Consider the following 26,544-nt stretch of genomic DNA (forward strand, 5'->3'; position numbering starts at 1 on the left):
ACAGAGGGCTCTAGGTTATTTTGAAGGGCAAAGAAACACAATTACATGTTTTAGCCAAATGAATGATTAGATTTATATTTCTGAAATTCACTCTGGCTAGTGGCAGAGAATACACTCTAGTAGCCTGAGTGAAGATGAGGCTACCAATTGAGAGGTTACTGCATGAATCTAAGTGAGAAAGGTGGTACTGGGCAGTTTCAATGAACAAAACTATAGAGGAAGCTAACTTTTAGTAATAGAAACCTGCAAACTAGAAGTCTCCAGGAACTATAAAAGATATAATCCTGATGAACAAGGCATGTAGAAGCTCAGGACTTAATTTGTTTGGAGATATAGTAGCCATCATTAGAACAATAAAAAGTTACATTGTAGTTGACCTATTATGATGCAGCAGCTTCTGCCAATCAATAGCTGACCTTTCATATACTATCTCTACTGATATGAATGCAAGGCATACCATACTTTACATGGCCAAAACCAAATAAAAACCAAAAATGAAAATAAACAAAAGAACTTCTTGATTGTTGTCTCCAAATTACTCTACTCTGATAAATGGCATCATTATTCCCCTTGGTATCGATGCCCAAAATTTGGGAGTTATCCCTCCTCTTTTTCTGTTACATCCTTTATTACATTCAAATAGCCTCACCAGAGTTGGGGAGATAGCACAGTGGTTATGCAAAATGTCTTTCATATCTGAGGTAACAAAGGTCCCAGGTTTAATCCCCAGGACCACTGTAAGTCAGAACTTAGAAGTGGTCTAGTGGGGCCAGGCAGTGGTGTACCTGATTGAACACACACATTACAGTGCACAAGGACCAGGTTCAAGTCCCCAGACTCCACCTTCAGGGGGAAGCTTTACAAGCAGTGAAGCAGTATCACAGGAGTCTCTCCCTCCACCCAATCTGTCTCCCCTCCTAAAGAAGTGGTCTAGTAAAAAACAAATAGTCTTACCCCCAAAAAAACTTTATTTGATTGGAACTATTTATTTTATTTTACTTTTTTTATATTTTGCTTTAATCAGAGGTATACTGAGAAAAGACAGAAAGAAATACCAGAGCATTGCTCAGCTCTTGTTTACGGTGGTGCAAAAATCTTTCTGGGGAAGAAAAATCTTTTTACATAAACATTATACTGTTTTCCCGGCCCAAGAAATTTTAATTTATGAGAGAGCGTGATCAGAGCATGGCTTTGCTCTGGCATGAGCAGTGTCAGCAACTGAATCCTGGTACCTCATACATGCAGGACCTGCACTCCACCTGCTAAGCCACCTCTCTGGCCACTAGAGAATAGTTTTAACTAGAACTACAGAATATTATGGTGCTATAAATGTATTTTTTTATTATTGTAGTTATTGATGCCGTTGTTGTTGGATAGGACAGGTAGGGAGCCTGGGGCTTTAACCGGGATTCTTAATGCCAGTTCTCGCGCTTTGCACAATGTGCGCTTAATCCGCTGCCCTACCGTCCGACTCCCTATAAATGTATTTTTTAACTTAAACTGTTCTTCACTGCTAAAATCACTATAAATGTATGGAGATATATATGCTTAAGTTTAAGTTTCCAAATTCATCCATCCATCCACTCACTTTCAAGAACAGAAAAACCTATAACAAGAGTTATCATCTCAAGTCTATAAATTATAGAGTAACTTAATTTATATCAAAAGTAAAGAAGTTTTCTAAATTGGTTTAAAATTAGACTATCTCTACAGAAAACAGTTAAAATTAGATATATTACCCACCAAACAGATCTTTCAGCAACGTTTAATTTCCTCAGTACTATTGGCAATTGAGTCACCCTGTCTAGATAAATATTCTGCCAACTAAAGCTTTGTCTTAGTATTAAGTTATTCTTAATAAATTTCTTAAAAAAATACTAGTAAAATCAATTTTTTTTTTTACAATAGAGAAAAGTGAATATTAAATTGAGAACATTTGGGAATTCAGAGGTGAGAAAGACTACCCTCATTCTAAACAGTTTGCTTATTTAGTTGTTTTAGTATTCCTTTTCCCATCCTTCTTTTTAGCTTGCCCTTCTTGTCTGAAGGTCTTCCTCCACCGAGCGTTCTCAGTATTGTGCTTCATCTGCTAGTAATAAAACTTGATGTATAATCAACCTCTCTATATCACCAGGCTCTGCTCAGGGGTTTGAAGTTACACCATTTTTTACTTCAAAAAGCAGAAGTGGAGACTATTTGTCATTCTGAAATGTAGCTCTGGAGCTTATCTCTGTATTTATAATTGAACTATATAGTTAAACCTAACAGAAATTTGATCATCAGATATAAACCAAGTATCACTGCTATAAGATATTACTATGATCAAACAGCCTTTTCTATATTAGCCACTAGATAACATGCTAACCTCACATCCACAGTTCTACACAATTGTATGAAACAACTAAAATTAAAAAATGGATATATCTTAAATTCATTATATTATGATTATGGGAAGAGAATTCAAAGTTGGTGCAAGGGGCCCAAGGTTGACATCACTTCAGCTTACACAGAAAATAGTTTGTATATGTCAAAGGGGCACTTTGTGCACAGTACCACCTAGAGTAATTCAGCCCAAAAAACTGAATATGAGAACATAATCATAATGAAATGCTATGAAAAGTGAGAGAGCTTTGCTTATGCATTGCAATAAAACTATGGGTAGATGGGCATAGTGCATCTCCTGTTCACGCACCCTGTTGCTCGTCAAGTGACATGGATCCGAGCTGTTTGTTAACCACAGAAGAAGGAGAATCTGAAACAAAAATGAGATTTCAACTTAAAAATAAGCAGCAAAAACTGCACAGCAATGTCATGATTATCTCTAAGCTTATTGAAACAAACATACAAGGGTGGGAACAGAAGTAAAAACTGTGATGTTTTCCAGGCAGCCAGTAAGCAGGGTCATGTGCTGAGAACTGTTATTCCAGGCAAGCAATCAGCAACTCTGATAAGGTGTTGAGAAAACATTCTATTTCCATGCATATACCTTTTATCAAAGTCAATTAGCAGAAGCGTAAGATGCAACATAAACTAGAAATAGTTCCTTCACTAAATAACAGCCTTCAATCTCTTCTCCAGCTCCTTACAATGGTATTCATTTTGGCCTGGAGGATTTTTAATTTTTTTATTCTCTTTTATTTATTCATTGGCTAGAGACAGCCAGAAATTGAGAGAAAGGGGGAGACAGAGAGGGAGAGAGAGACTGAGAGACACCTGAAGCACTGCTTTATCACTTGTGAAGCTTTTCCCCTGCAGATGGGGACTTGAACCTGGGTCTTTGTGCACTGTAATGTGTGTGTTCAACCAGGTGCGCCACCAACCAGCCCCTGGCCTGGAGGATTCAAACCATAAAATGAGTTGCTCATTGCACTTTGTTAGATGTTGTTTGTTATACTTTGAGCTGAAAAAGGAGCTTAAGTGAAGATGTTAGGCAAAGAAAATGGTTTGTAAGAGAAATACTCAGTGAAATAATAACTATTACAGAAACAGCTAACTGGAAAAAAACTTTAAATACATTATGTATATTAAAACTACCCAGTAAAGGCTTGGTTTCTTTAGGTGCCTGGAATGAAAGGGAGGGGGTAAGAGAGGAGAAAGCTTAATGATAGGATTTCATAATTTCCACTTTGGCCACAAAACATTTAATGTTTACCTTTTGACACATTTCTATGAATGATTTTTATTTTTTAAATGAGCTTTATTCCTTAAAAAATTCTGGTATGAAGGACAGTAGAATGATAAGAGGGAAAGAACACTGACCTGGAGTTAATAAGTTTTGACTCTAACCCTTACTCTAATAATAACTGGCTGTAAGACACAGGATAGACCACTACTATTTTCAGACCTAAGCTTCTTGTTTCCTAGTTATTCTAGGGATCTTGTAACCAAAAAAAGGCAGTGGTACAGGAAGAGGTAGCTCTTTTCATTTTGGGCTTCAGTGTCCCAATGGGGCTACAGAAAGAGGAAAACATGGACAATAAACATTGATCCCCCAAAATGTGACAACGATTTCTAGTTTCTAATATCCTACATATATATGTATGTATTTTTCCCCCCCTTTTGCCAGAGCACTGCTCAGTTCTGGCTTATGGTGGTGTGGCGAATTGAACCTGGGGCCTTGGAGCCTCAGTTATGAGAGTTGGTTTGTATAACCATTATACTATTTCCTCCACCCTAGTAGGATATTTGTAAATGTTAAGAAAATTTTAAAAATTGCACTTTCAGCTGATCACAGTTTTCTAGTCGTAAAGAGTTTAATTCCACAACTAGTTTTAATTTTACCCAGAGTAGGATATTTGTAAATATTAAGAAAATTTAAAAAATTGCACTTTCAGCTGATCACAGGTTTCTACTCGTAAAGAGTTTAATTCCACAACTAGTTTTAATTTCACCCAGTATTTTATCTTTCTTTCTTTGTTTCTTAAGTTTCAACTATGAATGAGGTCATCTGGTATTTTGAAGGTGGGAGGCAGAAGGGCATTGGGAATCTAGTGCACTATGGTGGAGGATGACTGTGACAACTATCTTGTAAATCATTTTTCTCAATAAAGTGATTTGGGAAAAAGGAAAAATAAGAGAATTTAATCCTTCCAGAATAAATATTGAGAGTTTAAAGGCTTTTTTCTTTCTTTCTTTCTATTTTACTTGACAGGACATAGAGAAGTTGAGAAGGGAGGGGAGATAGAAAGACACCTGCAGGCCTGCTTCACCACTCATGAAGTGTTTACCCTGTTGTTGGGGAGTGGGAGTTAGAACTGGGATCCTTGCATGGGTTCTCGAGCTTAAGTGTGCTTAACCAGGTGTGTCATCACCTGGCTCCCAAAAGTATCTTTAACTGGATAGTGAAGTTGTCCTAAATTCTTAGCAATTTTAAATCACACAACTGTATATATATATATATATATATAGTTTATTCTAGCATTAACTAGGAGACAGGATAGAAATAATAAATAAAATATGGGTTCTCTGAAGCAGTCTTTGCTACTGCTAATTAGCTCAATTAAAAAAAATTATTATTGTATAGAGACAGAGAAATTAAGGGGGGGGAGATAAAGAGGGAGATAGATTACCTGCAGCCCTACTTCACCACTTGTAAAGCTTTCCCCCTGCAGGTGGATACCAGGGACTTGAACCTGGGTCCTTGCGCACTGTATGTGTGTGCGTAACGGTGCATCACCACCTGGCCCCACTCAATTTTCTAGGTAATAAATGAACCAATGGTCAGATCTGAGTAGGGTTCTGGTTTAAAAAAAAAAAGTAAAATACAAACATATATTTCACTGTATACTAGAATATACCAAGTAAAATTCAGTAAACTGATTATATAAAGACTCATGTTTAGGAAAGAGTGTCAACTGAAGCTTTTAAATTTCACAATTTTTTTTATAATTAGGAATCTCATATTCATATAATAAGAAATACAAGATGGATACAGAGGGATAATATTAATAAAAATTACTATATGAAACAAGTAAAAACTGTAGGATTTAAATGTTTAAAATTATTAAATAAAGGGGCAATAGCACAGCGGGTTAAACGCAGGTGGCTCAAAGAGCAATGACCGACGCAAGGATCCTAGTTTGAGCCCTTGGCTCCCCACCTGCAGGGGAGTCGCTTCACAAGCGGTGAAGCAGGTCTGCAGGTGTCTATCTCTCCACCTCTCTCCATTTGTCTCTGTCCTATCCAACAATGACATCGATAACAACAACAATAATAACTACAATGAAACAAGGGCTACAAAAGGGAATACATATTAAAATTACTAAATACAATAAAATCTTCTTTTACCACTAAAATAGCTATTTATATTTTTAAAAAACTTCATAATTGGACCAATGATGGTTGTCTATTTCTACACAAAGTGTTTTAGGGGGTCATGTGGTGGCACACCCGGTTAAGTGCACATATTTCCATGTGCAAACACATGGGCTTGAGCCCCCACTCCCCACCTGCAGGGAGTATGTATCATGAGCAGAGAAGCATATCTACAAGTGTCTTATCTTTCTCCCTATCTCCTCCTCCCTCAATTTCTCTCTGCTCTATCCAATAAAATGGGTGTGTGTGGGGGGGGAGGCCATTATTTGGTAGATTGGTAATGCCAGCAACAAGCCCCAGAAATACCCTCCTGGTGGGAATAATCAATGCCCCCCCCCCCACCCCAACCATAGTACTGCTCAGCTCTGGTTTATGGTGGTTCCGGGGAATTGTACTTAGGACTTTGGAGCCTCAGGCATAAGAGTCTCTTGGGGTTTTTTTTTTTTTTTTTTTAGAAGTTAGTCTCTTTTTTAAATTACCTTTATTTTTTTATTGGATAGAGACAGCCAGAAATTGAGAAGAAGGGAGAGATAGGGAGACAGAGAGACAGTACTGCTTCACCACATGTGAAGTTTTCCCCCTGCAGGTGGGGACTGGGGGCTTAAACCTGGGTCCTTGTACATTGTAATATGTGTGCACAACCAGGTACACCACAACCTGGTCCCATGGGAATCTCTTTGCATAACCACTATGCTATCTACCCCTAAACTCCCCCTCCCCAAAAAGGTGTTATATAATCTTAAAATACCTCAATTAGGTCTTCCCAATTTCCCCACGTGTGATGCACTTGTTCTTATTTAACGAATTATCATTGACCTTGTCGTTAGTTGTAAACCATTTACCTGAGTCAATCACTAGAGTATTTTCCAGGTAGTCAAGAATGAGTTGCCAAGAATGCCAGGAAGATCCAACTGCTTCTACTTTTTCATTTACAAGTTTAAATTCTGATATGGGGACTACTTGTACTAACTTTTAAATCATCTAACCTTAGAACATAATCATTTTCCTCAAAGATTTTGAAAAGGCATGATCATAATTTGGATAGTAGCTTTTTTTACTTATCCCTGTGACTTCTTCAACAGAAAATTCAATTCAAAATTTTCTACATAAAAGAAAGTATGAATGGACAATATTCCCATCACTTCTCTAATTTATCCATGCTTTATTTTCTTTTACAAGATTTCTTTTGATCTATTTTAGAGTTACTAAACAATTCTATCTATGTTGTTTTCCAATTTGCTACTTTTTTCTCTAGTAGATACTGAACAAGACAAGACCCATAATTTCTAACATATGGACATTTTTCTAAGCATGAACATCATCATCATCAGAATAGCTAGTAATAAAAGAATCGTGACCATCAGTGCAATAATGATTGCATTAAGTGTTTTCATATTTCATTCCTATGAAATACCTCACTATATGACCCAATTAAAACTTGCTACAAAGAAAAAAATAAAGCAATAGTCAGCCAACTTATTGGCAGTATTTAGAATTACAATATATTTATACACATACACACATACATTTCCTGAGCTTTATACATGTGTGATTCTACTGTTCTCAGTTATTTTTTCTTTCATTCAGATGAGAGACAGAAATAGAGAGCGAAGAGATAGATACCAATCACAGCACTGATGTCTCCTTTGTTGCCACAGTACATCTACTCAAACCTGGGTCATGCACATGGCAAGGTACATACCCTACCCAGTGAACTCTCTCTCCAGAAAAAATAGTATTTTAAAGGTAGAGATAAACTTAAAGAAAAAGTTTAAGGTGTCTCAAGGTCAATTACATTTCTAAAAATTTGGCCTTAGGTATTGAGAATTTTTTTTTAAATTTATTTATTTTTTTTAACAGAGCACTGCTTAGCTCTGGTTTATGGTGGTATGGGGGATTAAACCTGGGGCTTTGGAGCCTCAAGCATGAAAGTCTATTTGCATAACCATTATGTTATCTACCCCTACCCAAGAAATTCCTTAGCCCTTTAGAGTTTTCTCAACTGTAGAAGAACATAAGGAGTTGTAGATTTAAGTATAATAGGTGATAACAAGGACTCTTCAGTCAGATTCCTTGGGTTCAAGTCTGGCTCTTATATTCAGTAATGCTATAACCTAGGAGAAGTTATTTAACTTCTCTTTTGTCTCAGTTTCTTCATCTATAAAATGGTTTTTTTTTTTTTTTGCAAAGATCTACTGAGGTAATCCACATGAATTACTTAAGTAGTACATATAAAAGAATCAGTGTTATTACTTGTTCTGTTTTTCAGAAACATAGGAATGAATGAAAAATAACAGTAGGAAGCTGTTCTGAAAAGTAGGGAACATGTTCTCCTGCTACAGTTCTAAACTATTCAGCACAGCTTTGCTGTGGACTCTATCATTCAAGGTAGTTAAAGAATACTTGCAGAACTAGGTCAAGATCATGTCTGTCTTATTAACTATTTATGCTATCAACACTAAAAATATGGATCAGATGTGCCCAGTTGGAAGGTGGGTGTTATGGTGACTATAGTCATGGATACTGCCAGGAATCTGGTTTGGTATAGAGACTGCTTGTACAGGATTGGGTAAGTGCTGATTTTTTCCAATATGGCTCAGTTTTTGAAAAGCCCTTTTAAAAAAATAATCACTGACATTTTATACCCTCTTGGGGCATAATTTTTTTGTTTTGTTTTGTTTGTTTCCAATTGGCAAAACCGTGCCATAAAGTGAAAAAACAGTTCCTACCTGACCCTCTCTAGGCTGGCTCCATGCTCCAGTGGGTTATGTGGGGGTCAGGCCAGTACCAGCATACTCCACAGGGTGTTGTCACTCTGAGCAGGAGCCAGCAACCCATGACTTCAGGGGACCTGAAATGGAAAGAGAATTTGGTTTTAAATCAGCCAAATGTGGAATGCTTCAGCCAAAGGTATACATCACTGGATGAATATACATATAGCTCATTTGAAACCCTGAATGCTGGTACTGGTACCCTTGCTTGGTCTATATGTAAGGGCATTCTGAGTACTGAGTGAACACACTGTTAAGCTAGGACATTATCATGTGTCCTGTTCTACAGTGTAGTGTAAAATCTTGCTCTCTACTCATTGTGGAAGGTCTTTACCATGTGTGTGGGCCAGGTTCAAGTGTGGCCACCAATGCATTGAAAGCTTTGGTACTGTGGTCTCAGTCTCTCTCTCTCCTTCCCCCTCCTTATCCCCTCTAGAAATAAAGTGTGATAAGTCTTCTTCCTCCCCCCACCCCCCCCCAAAAAAAAAAAACAGTAAAAGGGAGACTAAGGCACAGAACAACTAAATGGTCCACCCAGGGACATCTAGTCTGAGGGCTAGGACAAAACTCAAGACAAACCCGTCTTTTTTTTTTTTTTTTCTAAAAAAAAACCTAATATATACATGCATATGAATTTTATTTATTAGTGGGAAAATAGGAGGAGAGAGAGAGAGAAAGAACCAGACATCACTCTGGTACATGTGCTGCTGAGGATCAAACTCAGGACCTCATGCTTCAGAGTCCAATGCTTTATCCACTGTGCCACTTCCCGAACCACTTAGTATATTTTTAAAATATACTAGGTAGAGGGAGTCGGGCTGTAGTGCAGCGGGTTAAGCGCAGGTGGCGCAAAGCACAAGGATCGGCATAAGGATCCGGTTCGAGCCCCGGCTCCCCACCTGCAGGGGAGTCACTTCACAGGCGGTGAAGCAGGTCAGCAGGTGTCTATCTTTCTCTCCTCCTCTCTGTCTTCCCCTCCTCTCTCCATTTCTCTCTGTCCTATCCAACAACAACAATAATAACTACAACAATAAAACAACAAGGGCAACAAAAGGGAATAAATAAATAAAATAAAAAAATAAATAATATATATACTAGGTAGAAACTGAGGGAAATTGAGAGAGGAGAGAGAAATGGAGAGGGAGCGAGACAGAGAGACAACTGCAGCCCTGCTTCACCACTCATGAAGCTTTCCCCCTGTGGTGGGGATCAGGGGCTTGAACCTGAGTCCTGTGTACTGTAATGTGAATACTTAACTAGGTGCACCACCACCTGGCCGCCAAACCCAAGTCTTTATGATAAGAAATAAACAAGCCAAACAAATTGCTGACTAATCACAAACCTAAAGGCTGGAATAGTTCAAATGAAGAGTTGGGGGTCTCCGCTTTGTAGATAGTTAGTAGGCCTATTTTAGTTATATTCCAAAGGGCCTATGACTATACTAGGTTTTTTTGTTGTTGTTGTTTGTTTTCTGAGCCTGACATCTAATATGCAGGTGGATCCAAGTTATTGTGTAAGTAGATGATGTCTTCCCCAGAGCCCCGCCCCACTAGGGAAAGAGAGAGACAGGCCAGAGTATGGATCAATACCCATATTCAGCAGGGAAGCAATTACAGAAGCCAGACCTTCCACTTTCTGTACCCCATAATGACCCTGGGTCCATACTCCCAGAGGGATAAAGAATAGGAAAGCTATCAGGAGAGGGGATGGGATATGGAGTTCTGGTGGTGGGAATTGTGTGGAGTTGTACCCCTCACCCCCCCCCACCCCTTAGCTCTCTCTTCCCTCTCAATGTCAGTCTCTACCCAAAGTAAATAAAATTTTAAAAAGTATTTAAAAACAAATCATCAAAAGGTAGAAATAAGTTAGCTAACGTGAGAGTATTTTAAAATAATATATTCTGATATTGAAAACTGAAATTTTGGAAATCAGCTATGAAATATTTATTCTTAAAATAATTTATTGGATAGAGACAGAGAAAAAGAGAAACTTAAAGCACTGTTTCACCACTTATGAAGCTTCCCTCTGCAGGAGTTGAAACCAGGTCCTTGCACAAGGTATGTGTGCTCAATCAGGTTTGTCACTACATGGCCTCAAGATTATTTTAATTAATTAATTTATTTTGAATACACAAAGAGAAACTGAGAGGGAAGGGGGAGAGATACAGGAGAGAGACATAAATACCTATAGCACTGTTTCATCACTCATGAGGACTGGGGGTTTGAATTCAGATCCTTACACACTATAATGTGTGTAAGATGCACCACTGCCCAGGCCCTGAAATATTTATTTTTATTAAAAATTTACTTTAATGAGTTAAGAGATAGAGATGCCAGGGCAATGCTCAGCTCTGGCTTATAGTGGTACCACGGACTGACCCATGATTTTAGAGCCTCAGACTATCTATCTGCTCAGCCTGAAATATTATTTATAGATTATAAAAATTCTTTTAGAAAAGTGGTTTTCAGGGAATTTGGAAAGCAGAGGTGCCTTGGGTACACACTGGTGAGTTATGCCTAATCATAATGTCTCCTTGTTCTTAAATCACAACAATGTGATTTTTATAAACAAAACTCTAAGTGTCCAAAGCTAAACAGAAACAAAAGAAAAATCATTATTTATGCATCTTATAACATCTACCATACACAGCTCATTTTAAACAGCAATTTAAAACCGAAGGCAGTCTCATTTAGTATCTTAGAGAAATATTCTAGTTGTCAGTTGCTTTGATTATTTAATAGTCATGACTTACTTAATATCCTATCTGGGGTTATCATGAATTAATATTATGCTCCTTCCCACTTGACCCCATTAACATGTAGATTACTTCTATCTTTAACCTTTTTTCAAGAGAGAGAGGCAGAAAGATTACATAAAGATACCATAGCACCAAAGCTTCCTTCAGTGCAGTAAGGCCAAGCTCAAACCTGAGTTGTCCACATGGCTTAGCAGCACAGTATCCAAGTGAGGTATTTTGCTGACCCAAAATGTAGATCAATAAAATGACTGATGAAATTTTTCTACAGAAATTAGCTCCCACTGATTTTATACTGGGACCCTTTACTAAAGAGTCCCATAAATTCAACATTTTGAAAAGAGAATAAAATATTCCTTAGACAGTATAGTAACTCAGAAATTATATGCAGTTATTAAAATTTCTTGGTTTTCAAATCAGACATTCATGTCTCTTAAATATCTTGCAACTTTTAGTTGCGATCCGGGTCAGAGAAAAGCAGTGCTACTAAATGAACCCAAGGTATGCTGTAGATATATGGTCTCATGTTAAAGTACATGATACAGATAAAATAGTTCACCTTGCAGTTGAGAAGAGCACCAGATATTAAGTACTGAATCTCCAAAATTGGTCCAATTAGATAGCTTTTGCTGAATAATGAAAAAAAGATAACAATTTTTTCAACTTCAAAACTCTTAAGATTGGGGACAGATGGTGGTGCACCTGGTTGAATGCATATGCTACAAAGCACAAGGATCTAGGTTCAAGCCCCTGATCCCCACCAGCAGGGGGAAAGCTTTGAGAGTGGTGAAGCATTGTTGCAGGTGTCTCTCGGTCTCTCTCCCTATCATCCCCTTCCCTCTCAATTTCTGGCTGGCTCTAATTAATAAATAAAAATAATAAAAAATAAACTCTTAAGATTCAACTTTGGCTCCTTAAAGGTTACCACAAATAGACTGGTAAGCAAACTAGATCTATTTAACAAAAATGGCACTTCTAGTGGGGGGGGGAGAACCTTATTTCAGAGACCAGATAATCACCCTAAAATGTAAAAGCACCTGCTTCAACTCAAGTTGGTAACTATGTAAGAAAGGACAAGTCTCAAAATAGTTTTCTAATAACCAATGTATATGCCTTTCCTGATAATATAGACAGTTTTGTTTTAAACACAAAAATTACTTTAATACTTCATTTGTTACCTGTTAAGTTTTAGTATTTTAAAGACTTTTATATAGGCAGGGACATTTTAACTTCTTATTGGCTTTTATGCTATCTATACACCTACATATATTTACTTTTAGAACACTAGAGTTTTATACAGCACAAAATCATAGCAAATATTTTGTTAAATCTTATGTTTATAACTTGGGCAGATTTTCCTATTAGTTATAAGTATGGAAGAGAATTTTCAGGGGCCAGGCCGTGGCATATCTGGTTGAATGCACACATTACAGTGTGCAAAAACCTGGGTTCAAGCCCACTGTCCAAACCTGCAGGGGGAAGCTTTATGAGCAGTGAATCAGGGCTGTAGGTATCTCTGTTTATCTCTATTCCTACCCCTCAACTTCTATCTCTATTCAAAATAAATAAATTTTTTTTTCTATAGTTAAAAAAAAAAAGGGAGTCAGGTGGTAGCACAGTGGGTTAAGCACACATGGCCCAAAGTGCAAGGACCGGCATAAGGATCCCGGTTCCAGCCCGGCTTCCCACTTGCAGGGGAGTCGCTTCACAGGTGGTGAAGCAGGTCTACAGGTGTCTTTCTCTCCCCCTCTGTCTTCCCATCCTCTCTCCATTTCTCTCTGTCCTATCCAACAACGACGACATCAATAACAACAACAATAACTACAACAATAAAACAAGGGCAACAAAAGGGAATAAATAAGTAAATATTAAAAAAATTAAAAAGGGACGTATTTATTTCTACTAGTTCTATTATTTTACTAAAACTCAATTAAAAATTAGGTTCATAAATTCTTCTAACATCATATCTATGTTAGCTATTTAAAATTATCTTATTCAATCATGTTATTATATGATTTTTTGTTAGCATTCAGTAGAAAGTATTTACAAAATGCAAGTTTTATAATTTTACCAATATACAAATTAATTCTAATTCCAAGTAATGAGCCCAGAGTTCTCCAAGCAATTAACACCCAAAGTCATTACACCTTAAGGAAGAAAAATACAGTATGTCAATTACCACTAATAGAACTCAGATGCACTCTAGTTCCTTAAAAAGTCTGTAGCTAAAGAAATAAATTTAAAAAAAAAAGTGTAGCACCTACTGTAGTCCCTACTGTGTGTATGTAATAACTATGCTATTATTCACTTTAAAAGAATTACGGTGACAAATCATTCCATCTTTTAAATTTCACCCTCCAATTCCATTAATTCTCTCAATAAGTGGCTACTGAGCATCATTAAGTTTCTTTTTTTTTCTGGCCATAAAATAACTGTACAATCAAAGTACTCAATGCAGTGGCTGGGAGATGGCACAGTGGAATAAACATTAGACCCTAAAGTTTGAGGTCCAGGGTTTTATACCTGGTATTGGATGTACCAGAGTGATGCTCTGGTTCTCTCTCTCTCCTCTGCCTCTCACTGATAGATACATAAATAAATAAACAAACAAACAAAATAGAGTAGAATAGACAATGGCAAGAACTTTACTGCCCCTCCCTCCCTTCCTTCCCAAGAGCACTACTCAGCTCTGGCTTATAGTAAGGGATTGAGCCTAGAGGCATGGAATTATACATAATGAAAGCCTTTTTTTTTGTCTTATATATATATAACCATTAAGCTGTCTACCACTCCCATTTGCCCTCCAACTTTACTATCTTTTTTGTTTTTTGTCTGCAGGGTTATCGCTGGGGCTCAGTGCCTGCACTATGAATCCACTGCTCCTGGAGGATATTTTTTCCCTTTTTGTTGTCCTTGTTGTTGTTATTATTCTTGGATAGGACAGAGAGAAATCGAGAGAGGAGGGAAGACAGAGAGGAGAGAAAGATAGACACCTGCAGACCTGCTTCACTGCCTGTGCGGTGATCCCCCTGTAGGTGAGGAGCCAGGGGCTCGAACTGGGATCCTTATGCTGGTCCTTGCTCTTTGTGCCATGTGCACTTAACCCACTGCACTACCGCCTGGATCCCCCAATTTTACTATCTTTTTTTTTTAATGAGTAAATCTTTTGTTTTGTTATCTTTATTTATTTACTGGAGAGACAGCCAGAAATTGAGAGGAAGGGGGAGACAGAGAGGGAGAGAGACAGAGACACCTGCAGCCCTGCTTCATCACTTGTAAAGCTTTCGCCCTGCAGGTGGGGATGGGGGCTCAAACCTGGGTCTTGTGCACTGTAACATGTGCACTCAATCAGGTGAGCCACCACCTGGCCCCCCAACTTTACTATCTTAACAGAGTTTTATAACATAAGAACTAGAACATTAAGACTATGGAACACTTTTGCTACCCAAAAATTGATGACCTGTAGAAGGAACAACCAAGTAAATACAGAAAAAACTTCAAATAGGATTGCCAGAGTCAGCATGCTAACATGGCCAAACAATGCTATAACTACAAAATCTAGCATTGCTAGGTTTTATAGAAATACTGGTTAACTTCCAACTAAAACATTTTTTTTTTTTAAATTTTTTTAATACTTATTTTATTTATTTATTCCCTTTTGTTGCCCTTGTTGTTTTATTGTTGTAGTTATTATTGTTGTTGTCGTTGTTGGATAGTACAGAGAGAAATGGAGAGAGGAGGGGAAGAGAGAGAGGAGGAGAGAGAGATAGACACCTGCAGACCTGCTTCACCGCCTGTGAAGCGACTCCCCTGCAGGTGGGGAGCCAGGGTTCGAACCGGGATCCTTATGCCGGTCCTTGTGCTTTGCGCCACCTGCGCTTAACCCGCTGCGCTACAGCCCGACTCCCTAAAACATATTTTTAATAATAAAAAAAAGAGCATCTAGGAGCCATTGCCATACATTTTTTAGCATATAGAAATTTTCAAATAAACTATCCATGCAGACTCTAAGTTTACTAGATAAATATTAGAAAGTATCTTATTAGCTATGAACATAACAGATACTCAACCTCCTTCAAATCTATTGTAAGGGTAGCAATAGGTTATGTTGTGTTCATCTCCCTGACAAAGCTATTCCCATCTGTTACTCTGGTGCTTTGTTGATAAACCCATTGTGCAAGAAAGACAGGGAGAAGCTGCAAGCTTATCAGTTTCTTTTTGAAGGGAGGGAAGCATCTCACTACACAGCAGCAGTGTTAAAAAAACCAACTCTATCATCAGCTGCTCAAGGATACTTGACAAGAATAACCTTCAGGCTGAGGGTGCTGTGAAGAGCTCTCCAGAGGGGAAGTGGAAGACTGTTGCTGGGGCTGCCCCGCCAGCTCCTGCTGCCTCTGTTGCTCTGCCTTCTTAAGCCTCAGTTGTTGCAGGCGCTTACGGAGCAAAGCTATCTCAGGCCCCCTTAACCGTTCTGACACAGATAGGAAAAGAAAGGTGAATAGATAACAATAAAACAGAAAATAGTAACACTAGTTATACATTAAAAAGAAAAGAATATAAGTAAAACCTGTTTTGAGGAGGACTTATTCATGAAAAAGTAATTACTGGCCAATTAATTATTAAATACACACTATACACACAAATGTTTCTGTTTATAACAAATCAAACACATACAGCTCTCTAAAAATATTTAAGGAGTTAAACGGAATAAAAATAAAATCCTCCATAAGCAAAAGTATTTTGAAATGATTATTCCTTTCCTCACTAATTTTACCCCCCATTTTTTGCAAAATACTAAGAAACAAACAAAAATTTGAAAAATCTCAGTTATATAGTCTTTCATCAAAATTATCAATTCTAAATAATTAAAATGATGAAAAAATTACGTATTTGGAAGTAATTCTTGGAATGTATTATTGGAGAATTCTTTTAAAAATGAGTTACAGTTTTCAGTAGAAGTGTTTATATTAGAAATAACATTTAGTTTTTCTTAATTTCTTAAACTTTATCTGCAACAGTGATCATATATAAAAGGAGAAATACAACATGGAATTCTCAGAGAAATTCATGAGTTGGTTACTAAATATAAGACAATATTTTTGACTATGAAGATAAATAAAATATTGAACGAAATACTCCCTACTCATCTGCAGTTTAGGTTCTGAGAGGATTGACACAGACATCAGTGTACACACATGCACACATCTAATACACATGTTCTATGTGCCTGCATGTATCAAGTAAAGATAATTACTATCAAATTCATGCAGAAGGGTATACTGAATGGAAGGAGTAGTTGTTAGGGGAAGGTTTTGCTCATAGGATTATTTTAAAACAGACTTTAAAGACTACAGGGAAAAATTACACAGATATCTGATGGGAGTACTTCAGATGGAGGGAGAAGGAACAAGTACAAGTGCTTGAGGAGGACGTGTATCTGAGTGCCATTCTTACCATGGCCAAATTTGTTGATAGCTTGGATGTAGAGTGATCTAAAAGATTTTGGCCCATTTAAGAAGAAAAAAAAGTTAAACATCTATTATGATGAGGAAGTAGGATGGAAGAACAGGTAGTACTGGAAGAAGGAGAAGGAGAAAAAAAAAAAAGAACTAGCAGATATCCAAGTAGAGATTGAATAAGGCGCATATTCAATTTAGAATTCACCAGAATTTGGATGTAAATGCCGATATTACTTTAGCCACCTAGGTAGTAACAATTGAGAAAAGTGGGGCAGAATCCCTAGGAAGAATAAGAATTGATGAGGCTAAGAACTGAGCAGCAGAGTTCTGTATAACAACGTGTGCCAAAAGCAGGAGTTAGCACTTGGTCAAATGCTGCTGATGAATGAAAGACACTAAGAACTGACCACTGGATCTTGCATATTAAAAGTCATGATGATCTTGATAAAAGCTGTTTCAGTGAAATTACAGGCCCCAATCTGACAAGGATAGATTCAGGAGAAAGGGTGGTACTGAAACTGAGATGCAAAGCATAAATTCTATGCAGAAGTCTTGTTGCTAGTGGGGAAGAGAAAATGTTTTTTTTTTTTTTTTTGGTGGGGAAGTAGGGAACCAAGGGAGGCTGGTTTGTTTTAGTTTAGGAGTTAAATAAGTTTGTAAAATGATGGGTCATGCTAACTGAAGGAAGGAAGGTAGACAGCATATGAAGAGAGGTAGGCAGTTGCAGAAACAGTGTTCATGAGCAGAGGTATAGAGAGCAGAAGGATTGCATTTAGGCAAGTGCATATAAAGTTCACATACTATAATTAAGGGGAGGCAGAACACAGGGGAGAGACTGAGCAGTTATAGTTTTGGTTGTGGGAGTATACAGATTCTCTCCAACTGACACTGGCAGCAATTTATACAAACAACCAGTAACATTCAGCTTTTTGTCAGAAAGTGAAAGGGTGAACATTTTGGTTTACTGTTTCAGGAATCAGTCATGCCAGAGGCACTAATCTCTTGTTATGTCTTCTATTTATAAAAAGTTTCATTCAACTAGCCAACTGGCAGTAACAATCAACAAATAACTCAAGTATCTTCAGAGTCTTATTGGTAACTTTTCCTAGAAAATTTCAGAACCAAATAGGATAAAATTTATTGACAAGGGTTGAGGAGATAGTATAATGGTTTTGCAAAAAGACTTTCATGTCTAAGGCTTAAGGTCCCAGGTTCAATCCCCAGCACCACCATAAACCAGAGCTGGCAGTGACAAGTAAAGAAAAAGAAAGAAGGAGGAGGAGGAGAAGAGGAGGAAGAAGAAGAAGAGGAGGAGGAAGAAAAAGGAGGAGGAGGAGGAGAAGAAGAAGGAGAAGAAGGAGGAGGAGAAGGAGAAGAAAGGATTTATTGACAAATTGTGATGCTCAAAGACACAGTGCCACCTTTTGAGGGGGATATATGTAAACAGCTATTATCAGCACAATAGTAATGCTTTTAACAATATAAAACAAAGTATTATTAGGCAGTGGTTAAAGCTTGTAATTTTATATTTCACAAGAAACTGCTATAGAGATTATACATGTCAAATTCTGCTATAAGAAAACACCAGAAAAATTCCCACCCTATTTCTTTTTTTCTTTATTGTTTCTAATGTTTCTTGCACTGCCAAAAGTTGCAAAGAGATAAACATCTCCATTTGAAACCCACTAGATGATGTAGCAGAGGAATATTCTTTTTTTTTAATTTTTAAAATTTATTAATAAAATGGAAAATTTGACAAGACCATAGGATAAGAGAGGTACAATTCCACACTATTTCCACTATCAGAGTTCCATATCCCATCCCCTCCATTGGAAACTTTCCTATTCTTTAACATTCTGGGAGCATGGACCCAGAATCATTATGGGGTGCAGAAGGTGGAAGGTCTGTCTTCTATAATAGCTTCTCTGCTGAACATGGACATTGGTAGGTTGGTCCAAGCTCCCAGCCTGTGCAGAGGAATATTCTTAATTGTAAAACTAAGAAGTAATTATAACCATGTCATAGGGCCTCTATTCAATGCATATAGTGCTTTTAAAATCATTTATTTGTTAACTTCTAGAGTTGACTATAAAATGGTATTTCTTTCCCTTTAGGTTAAAGAGAAATGAGGCTAGTTAAAGAAATAACCATAGGAAAAGAAATAACCATAAAGCAGGAGTTAGGTTAAGCGCACATGGGGCAAAGCACAAGGACCAGCGTAAGACTCCCAGTTCGAGCCCCCAGCTCCCCACCTGCAAGGGAATCGATTCACAGGTGGTGAAGCAGGTCTGCAGGTGTCTATCTCTCTCTCCCCCTCTATCTTCCCCTCCTCTCTCCATTTCTCTCTGTCCTATTCAACAACGACGTCAATAATAACTACAACAATAAAACAACAAGGGCAACAAAAGGGAATAAATAAATTATTTAAAAAAAAATAACCATAAATCAAACAAGATAAGGTAAATAATGAAATAAAATTTCAACCAGCCTAGCAGATTAAACACATAGTTCTGCTAACAGTTTGAGATTCTAATTGCAGTAAGATACACAGCTTATCTTTTAATACAAAAAGATACTTATGTAAATAAATGCTTAACTAGTTTGTTAACATAAAGCAAAATGGAAAGTGAATATGATTACCTTCAAACTAAATTTTATAAAATATTAACAAAAACCAAGAAACCCTTAACATTGCCTTAGAACTGCTAACAGGAAATCTGTAGTTCCATCTACTTAAATTACAAACCCTAGTGTTTTTTGGTTTTTTTTCTGACAAGACTACAGAATAGTTTTCCTAATGACTTTATTCCCACTGAGACAGAGAACAGCAAGTTATAGTTGACCCAACAAAGGCCACTTGGGCAGTGAGTTATTTTCCTATCTAGCTTTTACAACTAATCAAGCTGACCTTGATTAGATATCTCTCTCCTGTCTGTCTGTCTGTCTGTCTATCTATGTATCCCCACCCAAAACCAGTCATTTCTTTACTGACTTCAGTTCCAGTCTTTTTAAGTTTCCCATAAATAACCATTAAATAGACATTGAGGCCTTCAGAGTTAACTCACTCACTCTCTCATTTACTTATAAACATGACATGAACAAGAACATGACAAACAGTACTTAGTACTGTTTTTATTTATTCTTTATTCTTCTACTTGTTTCAAATCTATAAATGGCCTCATCTGACTAGGCTCTGACCCCCATACACAGTCTAGGAAAGGTTTTCCTTGACATACTGTACACTGAGTTCTTATTCCCCCAGGAGTTTTCTACAGAACTCAATTTAGCCCTAAAGTTTCAGAGTAGACCTAAATAAATTTGGGCAGTGTTCAGGTACTGGAACATGATGGCAAAGGAGGACCTTAGGCAGAGGGTTAGAATGTTATGTGGAAAACTGAGAAATGTTGCACAAGTACCAACTACTATATTTTACTGTCAACTAAAAACTATTAATCCTCCCCCCCCCCAATAAAGGGAAAAAACCAAAAACAAGCAAATAAACAAAAGCCCACATGTATCCTTTAGGTGAAGCACTTCTCAAGCTAAGCCTTCGAAAATGAATAGTTTATATCCTGGTATCCATGCAATTAAAAAAAAAAAATCAGGGAGTTGGGCGGCGGTGCAGCAGGTTAAGTGCAAGTGGCACAAAGCACAAGGACCTGCGTAAGGATCCCAGTTCAAGCCCCCGGCTCCCTACATGCAGGGTAGTCACTTCACAAGTGGTGAAGTGGATCTTCAGGTGTCTGTCTCTCTCCCCCTCTTCATTTCTTTCTGTCCTATCTAACAACAATGACATCAGTAACCACAACAATGTTAAACAACGAGGGCAACAAAAGGGAAAATAAATATAAAATAAAATCACTCTAATAAATTTCTTTTATTCAGATTAAAATGAAACAAGGGAAAAAGTAAACTCTAACATGCTTGAACACTACCCTCATTAAACTCTTTTATTAAGAAATTTATTATGAGGGGGTCAGGCAGTAGCGCAGTGGGTTAAATATACATGGCACAAAGCACAAGGATGGGCATAAGGATCCAGTTTGAGCCCCCGGTTCCCCACCTGCAGGGAGGTCACTTCACAAGTGGTGAAGCAGGTCTGCAGGTGTCTTTCTCTCTCTCTCTCTCTCCCCTCCTCTCTCAATTTCTCTCTGTCCTATCCAACAACATTATCAAGGGAAACAATAACAACAGCAACAACAATAAGGGGCAACAAAATGGGAAAAAATGGTATCCAGGAGTACTAGATTCATAGTGCAGGCACCGAGCCCTAGCAATCACCTTGGAGGCAAAAAAAAAAAAAAAGAGAAAAAAAATTTATTATGAGATTTTCTGGGAATATCCAAAATACAAATACTTTTGAAGACTGTGAACTATGAAGGCTCTCTCCAGAATAGAGGTCTCAATCATGCTTAATTTCATAACTCCAGGTCACTTCTTCATTAAAATAGGGGATACATGGATGGATGGATGGACGGATGGATGGATAGACAGACAGACAGACAGATTGATATGTAGGCACCACAGCACCAGAACTTCCTCCAGTGCCACAGCACCTTCCATATGGTGCTGGATTTTGAACCTGGGACACAAGCATGATAAAGTAGGTACATTACCTTGTGAGCTATTTCACTGGCCTGGAAGATTTCTATTTCAACTTATATAGATTGAGTTTATAGGCATACCTTTCTGTCTTTAAATAATCCTATAACCACATTTCAAAATCCATTATGTTACATATTCAGGAAAAGGCCATGTATAGCATATGAATAAAAAGTTCTATTAATAGGCAGAGGAGATAGCATAACGATTATGTAAAGAGATTCTCATGCCTGAGGTTCCAAAATCCTATGTTCAATCCTCCACATCACCATAAACCAGAGCTGAGTAGTGCTTTTGTAAAAAAAAAAAAAAAAAATCAAGTTCTGGCCGACATATATAGAAATGGTTTCAAATTGCTTATTAAAATAAAATAATTAAAGACTGAAAATGGTATAGTTAAAAAAAAAAAAAACCAACACCAAAAGGATGTGCCAATTGACTTCAAATTCCACTTGAGTACACTGTCTACCTAACTCAGTTCCCACAATCCAAAATCAGTTCTTTGACCTCTCTTGATTACACTGATCTTTATTTAATGTACTTGTACATTCGTTTCACTTGTGACTTCACTTTATCTTCATCTTTTTTAAATATTTATTTATTTCCTTTTTTTGTTGTTGTTGCCCTTGTTGTTTTAGTGTTGTAGTTATTATTGATGTCATTATTGTTGGATAGGACAGAGAGAAATGGAGAGAGGAGAGGAAGACAGAGAGGGAGAGAGAAAGATAGACACCTGCAGACCTGCTTCACCACCTGTGAAGTGATTCCCCTGCAGGTGGAGAGTGGGGAGCTCGAACCAGGATCCTTACTCAGGTCCTTGTGCTTTGCACCAGTGCACTTAACCCACTACACTACCGCACGACTCCCTTATACTTTATCTTTTCTAACTCATATGTCTAGATGTCCTGACTTCATCATTTATAAAAACAATATAGAGCTGGATAATAGATAATCTGCCTGCTTTGCCATGAACATGACTCAAGTACTAGTTGGGTTCCCACTGCATTGGAAGAAGCTTTGATGCTGTGGTGCTTTTCCTTCTCCCTTTTTGTCTTTGACTCTCATCTCTCACTACCTGGGAAAAAAAGTCAGCCTAGATCTGGGACACCTTAATGAAAACCAAACTAGAACAAAATTTAAGTATTTTTATAAGTTATCTAAAGGTTTTTGGTACAAAGAAAAAATAATGATGCAGCCTTATGTAGTCTGCATAGTCAAGAGTGAATGATAGATCCCCAAATGATTAGCCACTAGGTACAATGAATTTGGGGAGCCTATTGGGAACATCCAGAATAAACCAAGAAGGGTTGAAACTAGATTAAATATAGATAAATGTATCCAGCATACCCTAAATGAGCTTAAAAAATAAAAAGAGAATTATATAAAACAAGATAGGTTAGCATCTGTGTTCATGAAAGCATATTATAGTAAGACAAAATCATATACAAGGCAAGCAAAAATAAGCAAAATGCTTAAAAAATTGTAAGAACTTCTCAGGAAATGAATAGGTCTATATGACAGAGAATAAAAAAATTATTAGTGATTTAATATTCGTTTACAAAATTACAAGATAACAGAGGAACAATTCCACACCATTCCCACCACCAGAGTTCTGTGTACCTATTCCCTCTGTGGAAAGTGCAGTGGTTCTCCCAAGGTCACTAAAAAGGTTTTTTAAATCATTTTATTGGGGAGCTAATGGTTTATAGGACAGTTGTTGACATATGGGTAGTTTTTTTTTTTTTTCCCCTTACCATGACAGACTGTCTGCAAAACATTTTCACTCCAAATTTGGCTCCTTTTCCACCATCATGTACCAGGATCTCAACCTCCAGCGTCCTTTGCTTTGGTGAAATACAGAGAATCAAATTTTAAGGAGGTTAGGAAAGGAAGGCCTTAAAAAGGCCTCCCTATGGTGATGTCTGAGCTGAGATCCATGAAAAATGGCTAGCTATATTAATATATGAATCAAATTTTAAGGGAAGTTAGGAAAGGAAGGCCTTATAAAGGCCTCCCTATGGTGATATCTGAGCTGAGATCCATGAAAAATGGCTAGCTATATGATAAACAGGGGAAGAGTCTCTCAGGAGAGAAAACACTAGATATAATGGTACAGAATCAGAAAGAAGGACTCTGCTTCAAGTCTTGGTCCCCATCTGTAGGGGGAAACCTTTATAAGTGGTGAAACAGTGCTGCAGATGTCTCTCTTCCTCCCCTTCCCTCACCCCCTCTCTTTTTCAAAATTTTGTTTTTCTTTTAAACTTATTTATTTTTAATGAGAGAGATACAGAATGAAAGGGAGTGAGATCACTCCCAAGCTATCCTTATCAAAGCAAGGACCACAAAAGCTAAATAAGGGCAAGAGACTGGCATACTTTAACAATGACTCTTTAGTCACTATCAGGCCACCCCATCATCTGGGGCCCTATTCGGGGAGTCCTGAGATTCCCAAACAGACATGATGGGCCTAGACCTCGAATAAATCCCTCTCGCCATTGTTACTGGTCATCTCTATCAGGAACAACAAATCAGCCCCCTTTGTGGGCCCCATAGTACTTTGCCCTCAACTTGGATCAACAACGGTAGAAAATGTTCCATCCTCCAAAAGGAGGCTAGACAACATACTCTATGCTACACCTGAGGAAGATGGGTCCTAATATTGGGGCAGCCTGGAATGTTCCTACTGATCACCACAGAATGTGAGCTTGAATCTATAGGGATGCAGAAGTCACATAGGCTCCTAAGCTGAATATGGGCCCCAGATCAGATCATATTGATGGGGTTTATAGTCAACAACATTTATACACCTTTCCCATATTTGGGAGCTGCTCTCTTCCCTGATCTAGCTTTCTGGTCCTTTTTCCAGCCATGACATCATCTCCTCAGAGAATAACTTGGATGATCCGCCTGTATATCAGATTTCAGGCTCAGGGAAAAAAAAAAAACAAAAACTAGTATAGTCATGGGCCCTTTGGAATATAACTAAAATGTGCCTACTAGCTATCCATAAAACAAAGGACCCCCCCCCCCACCCCAACTCTTCATCTGCACTACTCCAGCCTTTAGGTTCATGATTTAGTCAACAACTTGTCTGGCTTTATATGTTAACTCTCTTCTCACCCACCAGGATCCAGATACTAGCAGGATGCCGACCAGACTTCCCTGGACAGATGACCCCACCAATATGTCCTGGAGCTCTGCTTCCCCAGAGCCCTTCCCCACTAGGGAAAGAGAGAGACAGGCTGGGAGTATGGATCGACGTATCAACGCCCATGGGAAGCAATTACAGAAGCCAGACCTTCCACCTTCTGCATCTCACAATGATCTTGGGTCCATACTCCCAGAGGGTTAAAGAATAGGAAAGCTATCAGAGGAGGGGATGGGATACGGAGTTCTGGTGGTGGGAACTGTGTGTGTGGTTTTGTCAGTGTTTCCTTTTTATAAATAAAAGAAAAGAAAAGAATGGGAGCGAGAGGGGAGAGAGAGAGAAACCAGAGCACAGCTGAGCTCTAGCTTATGGTGGTGCTAGGGATTGAACCTGGGACCTCAGAGACTCAGGCATGAAGTTTTTTTTTTCTTTTTTTTGCTGTAGTTATTGTTGTTGTTGGATGGGACAGAGAACTGGAGAGAGAAGGGGAAGACAGAGAGGGGGAGAGAAAGACAGACACCTGCAGACTTGTTTCACTGCCTGTGAAGTAACTCCCCTGCAGGTGGGGAGCTGGGGGCTAGAACCGGGATCCTTTGCCGGTCCTTGCGCTTTGTGCCACGTGTGCTTAACCTGCTGCGCTACTGCCCAACTCCCGCATAAAGAGTTCTATGCATAACCATTATGGTATCTCCCCAGCCCACTCTTCCCTCTCAATTTCTCTGTATCTACACAAAAATAAAATAAAATAAAACAAAACAAAATAAAATAAGGGGGCTGGCAGCAGCACAGCAGGTTAAGCGTATGTGGAGCAAAGCATAAGGACCAGCATAAGAATCCCAGTTCGAGCCCCCGGCTCCCCACTTCCAGGGGGGCTGCTTCCCAAGCAGTGGTCTGCAGGTGTCGATCTTTCTCTCCCCCTCTCTATCCTCCTCTCCTCTCTTGATTTCTCTCTGTCCTATCCAACAACAATGGCAGTAATCACAACAACAACAACAAGGGCAACAAAAATGGAAAAAAGTGGCCTCCAAGAGCAGTGGATTCATAGTGCAGGCACCAAGCCCCAGCAATAGCCTAATATAATAATATAATATAATAATAATTTTTAAATAAATAAATAAATCAGAAACATGTAGATGTTGGTGCATTCAAGGAACTGAAAGGAAACCAAAAGAGCTAGAGTGTATAATGAACATTAGAAACTTAGAAAGGGGCAAGTAATGAAGCTAACAATAAGACTAGGGCTAAGCCTTAGAAGTTCTTGTAGGTCCACAGTCAGATGTTTGATTTTGTTATTTTGTTGTATCTTTTCCCACCCTCCCCCTCTCTTTTCTCCTCCCCCCCACTTTCCTTTCTCCTTCTATCCTCCCTTCCTCCCTCCATTCCATCCTCCCCCTCTCTTTCATTTTTCTATACGCACCAGGGTTATCACTGGGGCTTGATACTAGCATGATGAATCCCAATCTGCTCAAAGAGAACAGAGAAACTGAGAGGGGGGAAGGGAAGAGAGGGAGAGAGAGGCATAGAGAGGCATAGAGAAAGGTAAGACACCTGCTTCACTGCTTGTGAAGCATCTCTCCTGCAGGTGGGGAGAGAGGACTCGAACTTGGGTCCTTATGCACAGTAACTTTTGTGCTCAATTAAGAACACCATTGCCTGGTCCCCTTTTGCTATATTCCTTCCTTCCTTTCTTTTTTCTTTTCTTATTTTTGTATTTATTTATTTATTTATGCCTCCAGGATTATTGCAGGGGCTTAGTGCCTGCACTACAAATCCACTGCTTCTGGAGGGCATTTTCCCCATTTTTCTGCCCTTGTTATTGTTATTATTGCTGTTGTTGTTGGATATGACAGAGAGAAATTGAGAGGGGAAGACAGAGAAGGAAAGGCATCTGCATACCTGCTTTACCGCTTGTGAAGCTAGCCCCCTCCCCCCACTTAACCGGCTGCGCTATGCTATCGCTCAGCCTCCTACTGTCTGTCTTCTTCTTCTTCTTCT

The 26,544-nt window shown here is 38.3% G+C and overlaps 1 protein-coding gene across 10 annotated transcripts in view; it reads right to left on the reverse strand.

Annotated features, from left to right (window-relative positions):
- Window positions 1–26,544, reverse strand: part of DCAF6 (DDB1 and CUL4 associated factor 6) — a 125,442-nt gene that overhangs the window by 42,871 nt on the left and 56,027 nt on the right. For 4 of the 10 annotated variants that reach the window (XM_060197983.1, XM_007531796.3, XM_060197984.1 and 1 more), the window contains exons 11-12: window positions 15,650–15,811; window positions 2,693–2,752 (exon numbers count right to left, since the gene is read on the reverse strand). The exons of 3 other annotated variants lie outside the window; for them this stretch is intronic. In XM_060197983.1, the coding sequence (XP_060053966.1) occupies window positions 2,693–2,752; window positions 15,650–15,811 (222 nt within the window). The remainder of the gene's footprint in view (window positions 1–2,692; window positions 2,753–15,649; window positions 15,812–26,544) is intronic. 3 more of the 10 variants (XM_060197985.1, XM_060197988.1, XM_007531798.3) reach the window with 1 other exon arrangement.

This window comes from Erinaceus europaeus, chromosome 9 (assembly GCF_950295315.1).
Source record: "Erinaceus europaeus chromosome 9, mEriEur2.1, whole genome shotgun sequence".
Taxonomy (NCBI): Eukaryota; Metazoa; Chordata; class Mammalia; order Eulipotyphla; family Erinaceidae; genus Erinaceus; species Erinaceus europaeus.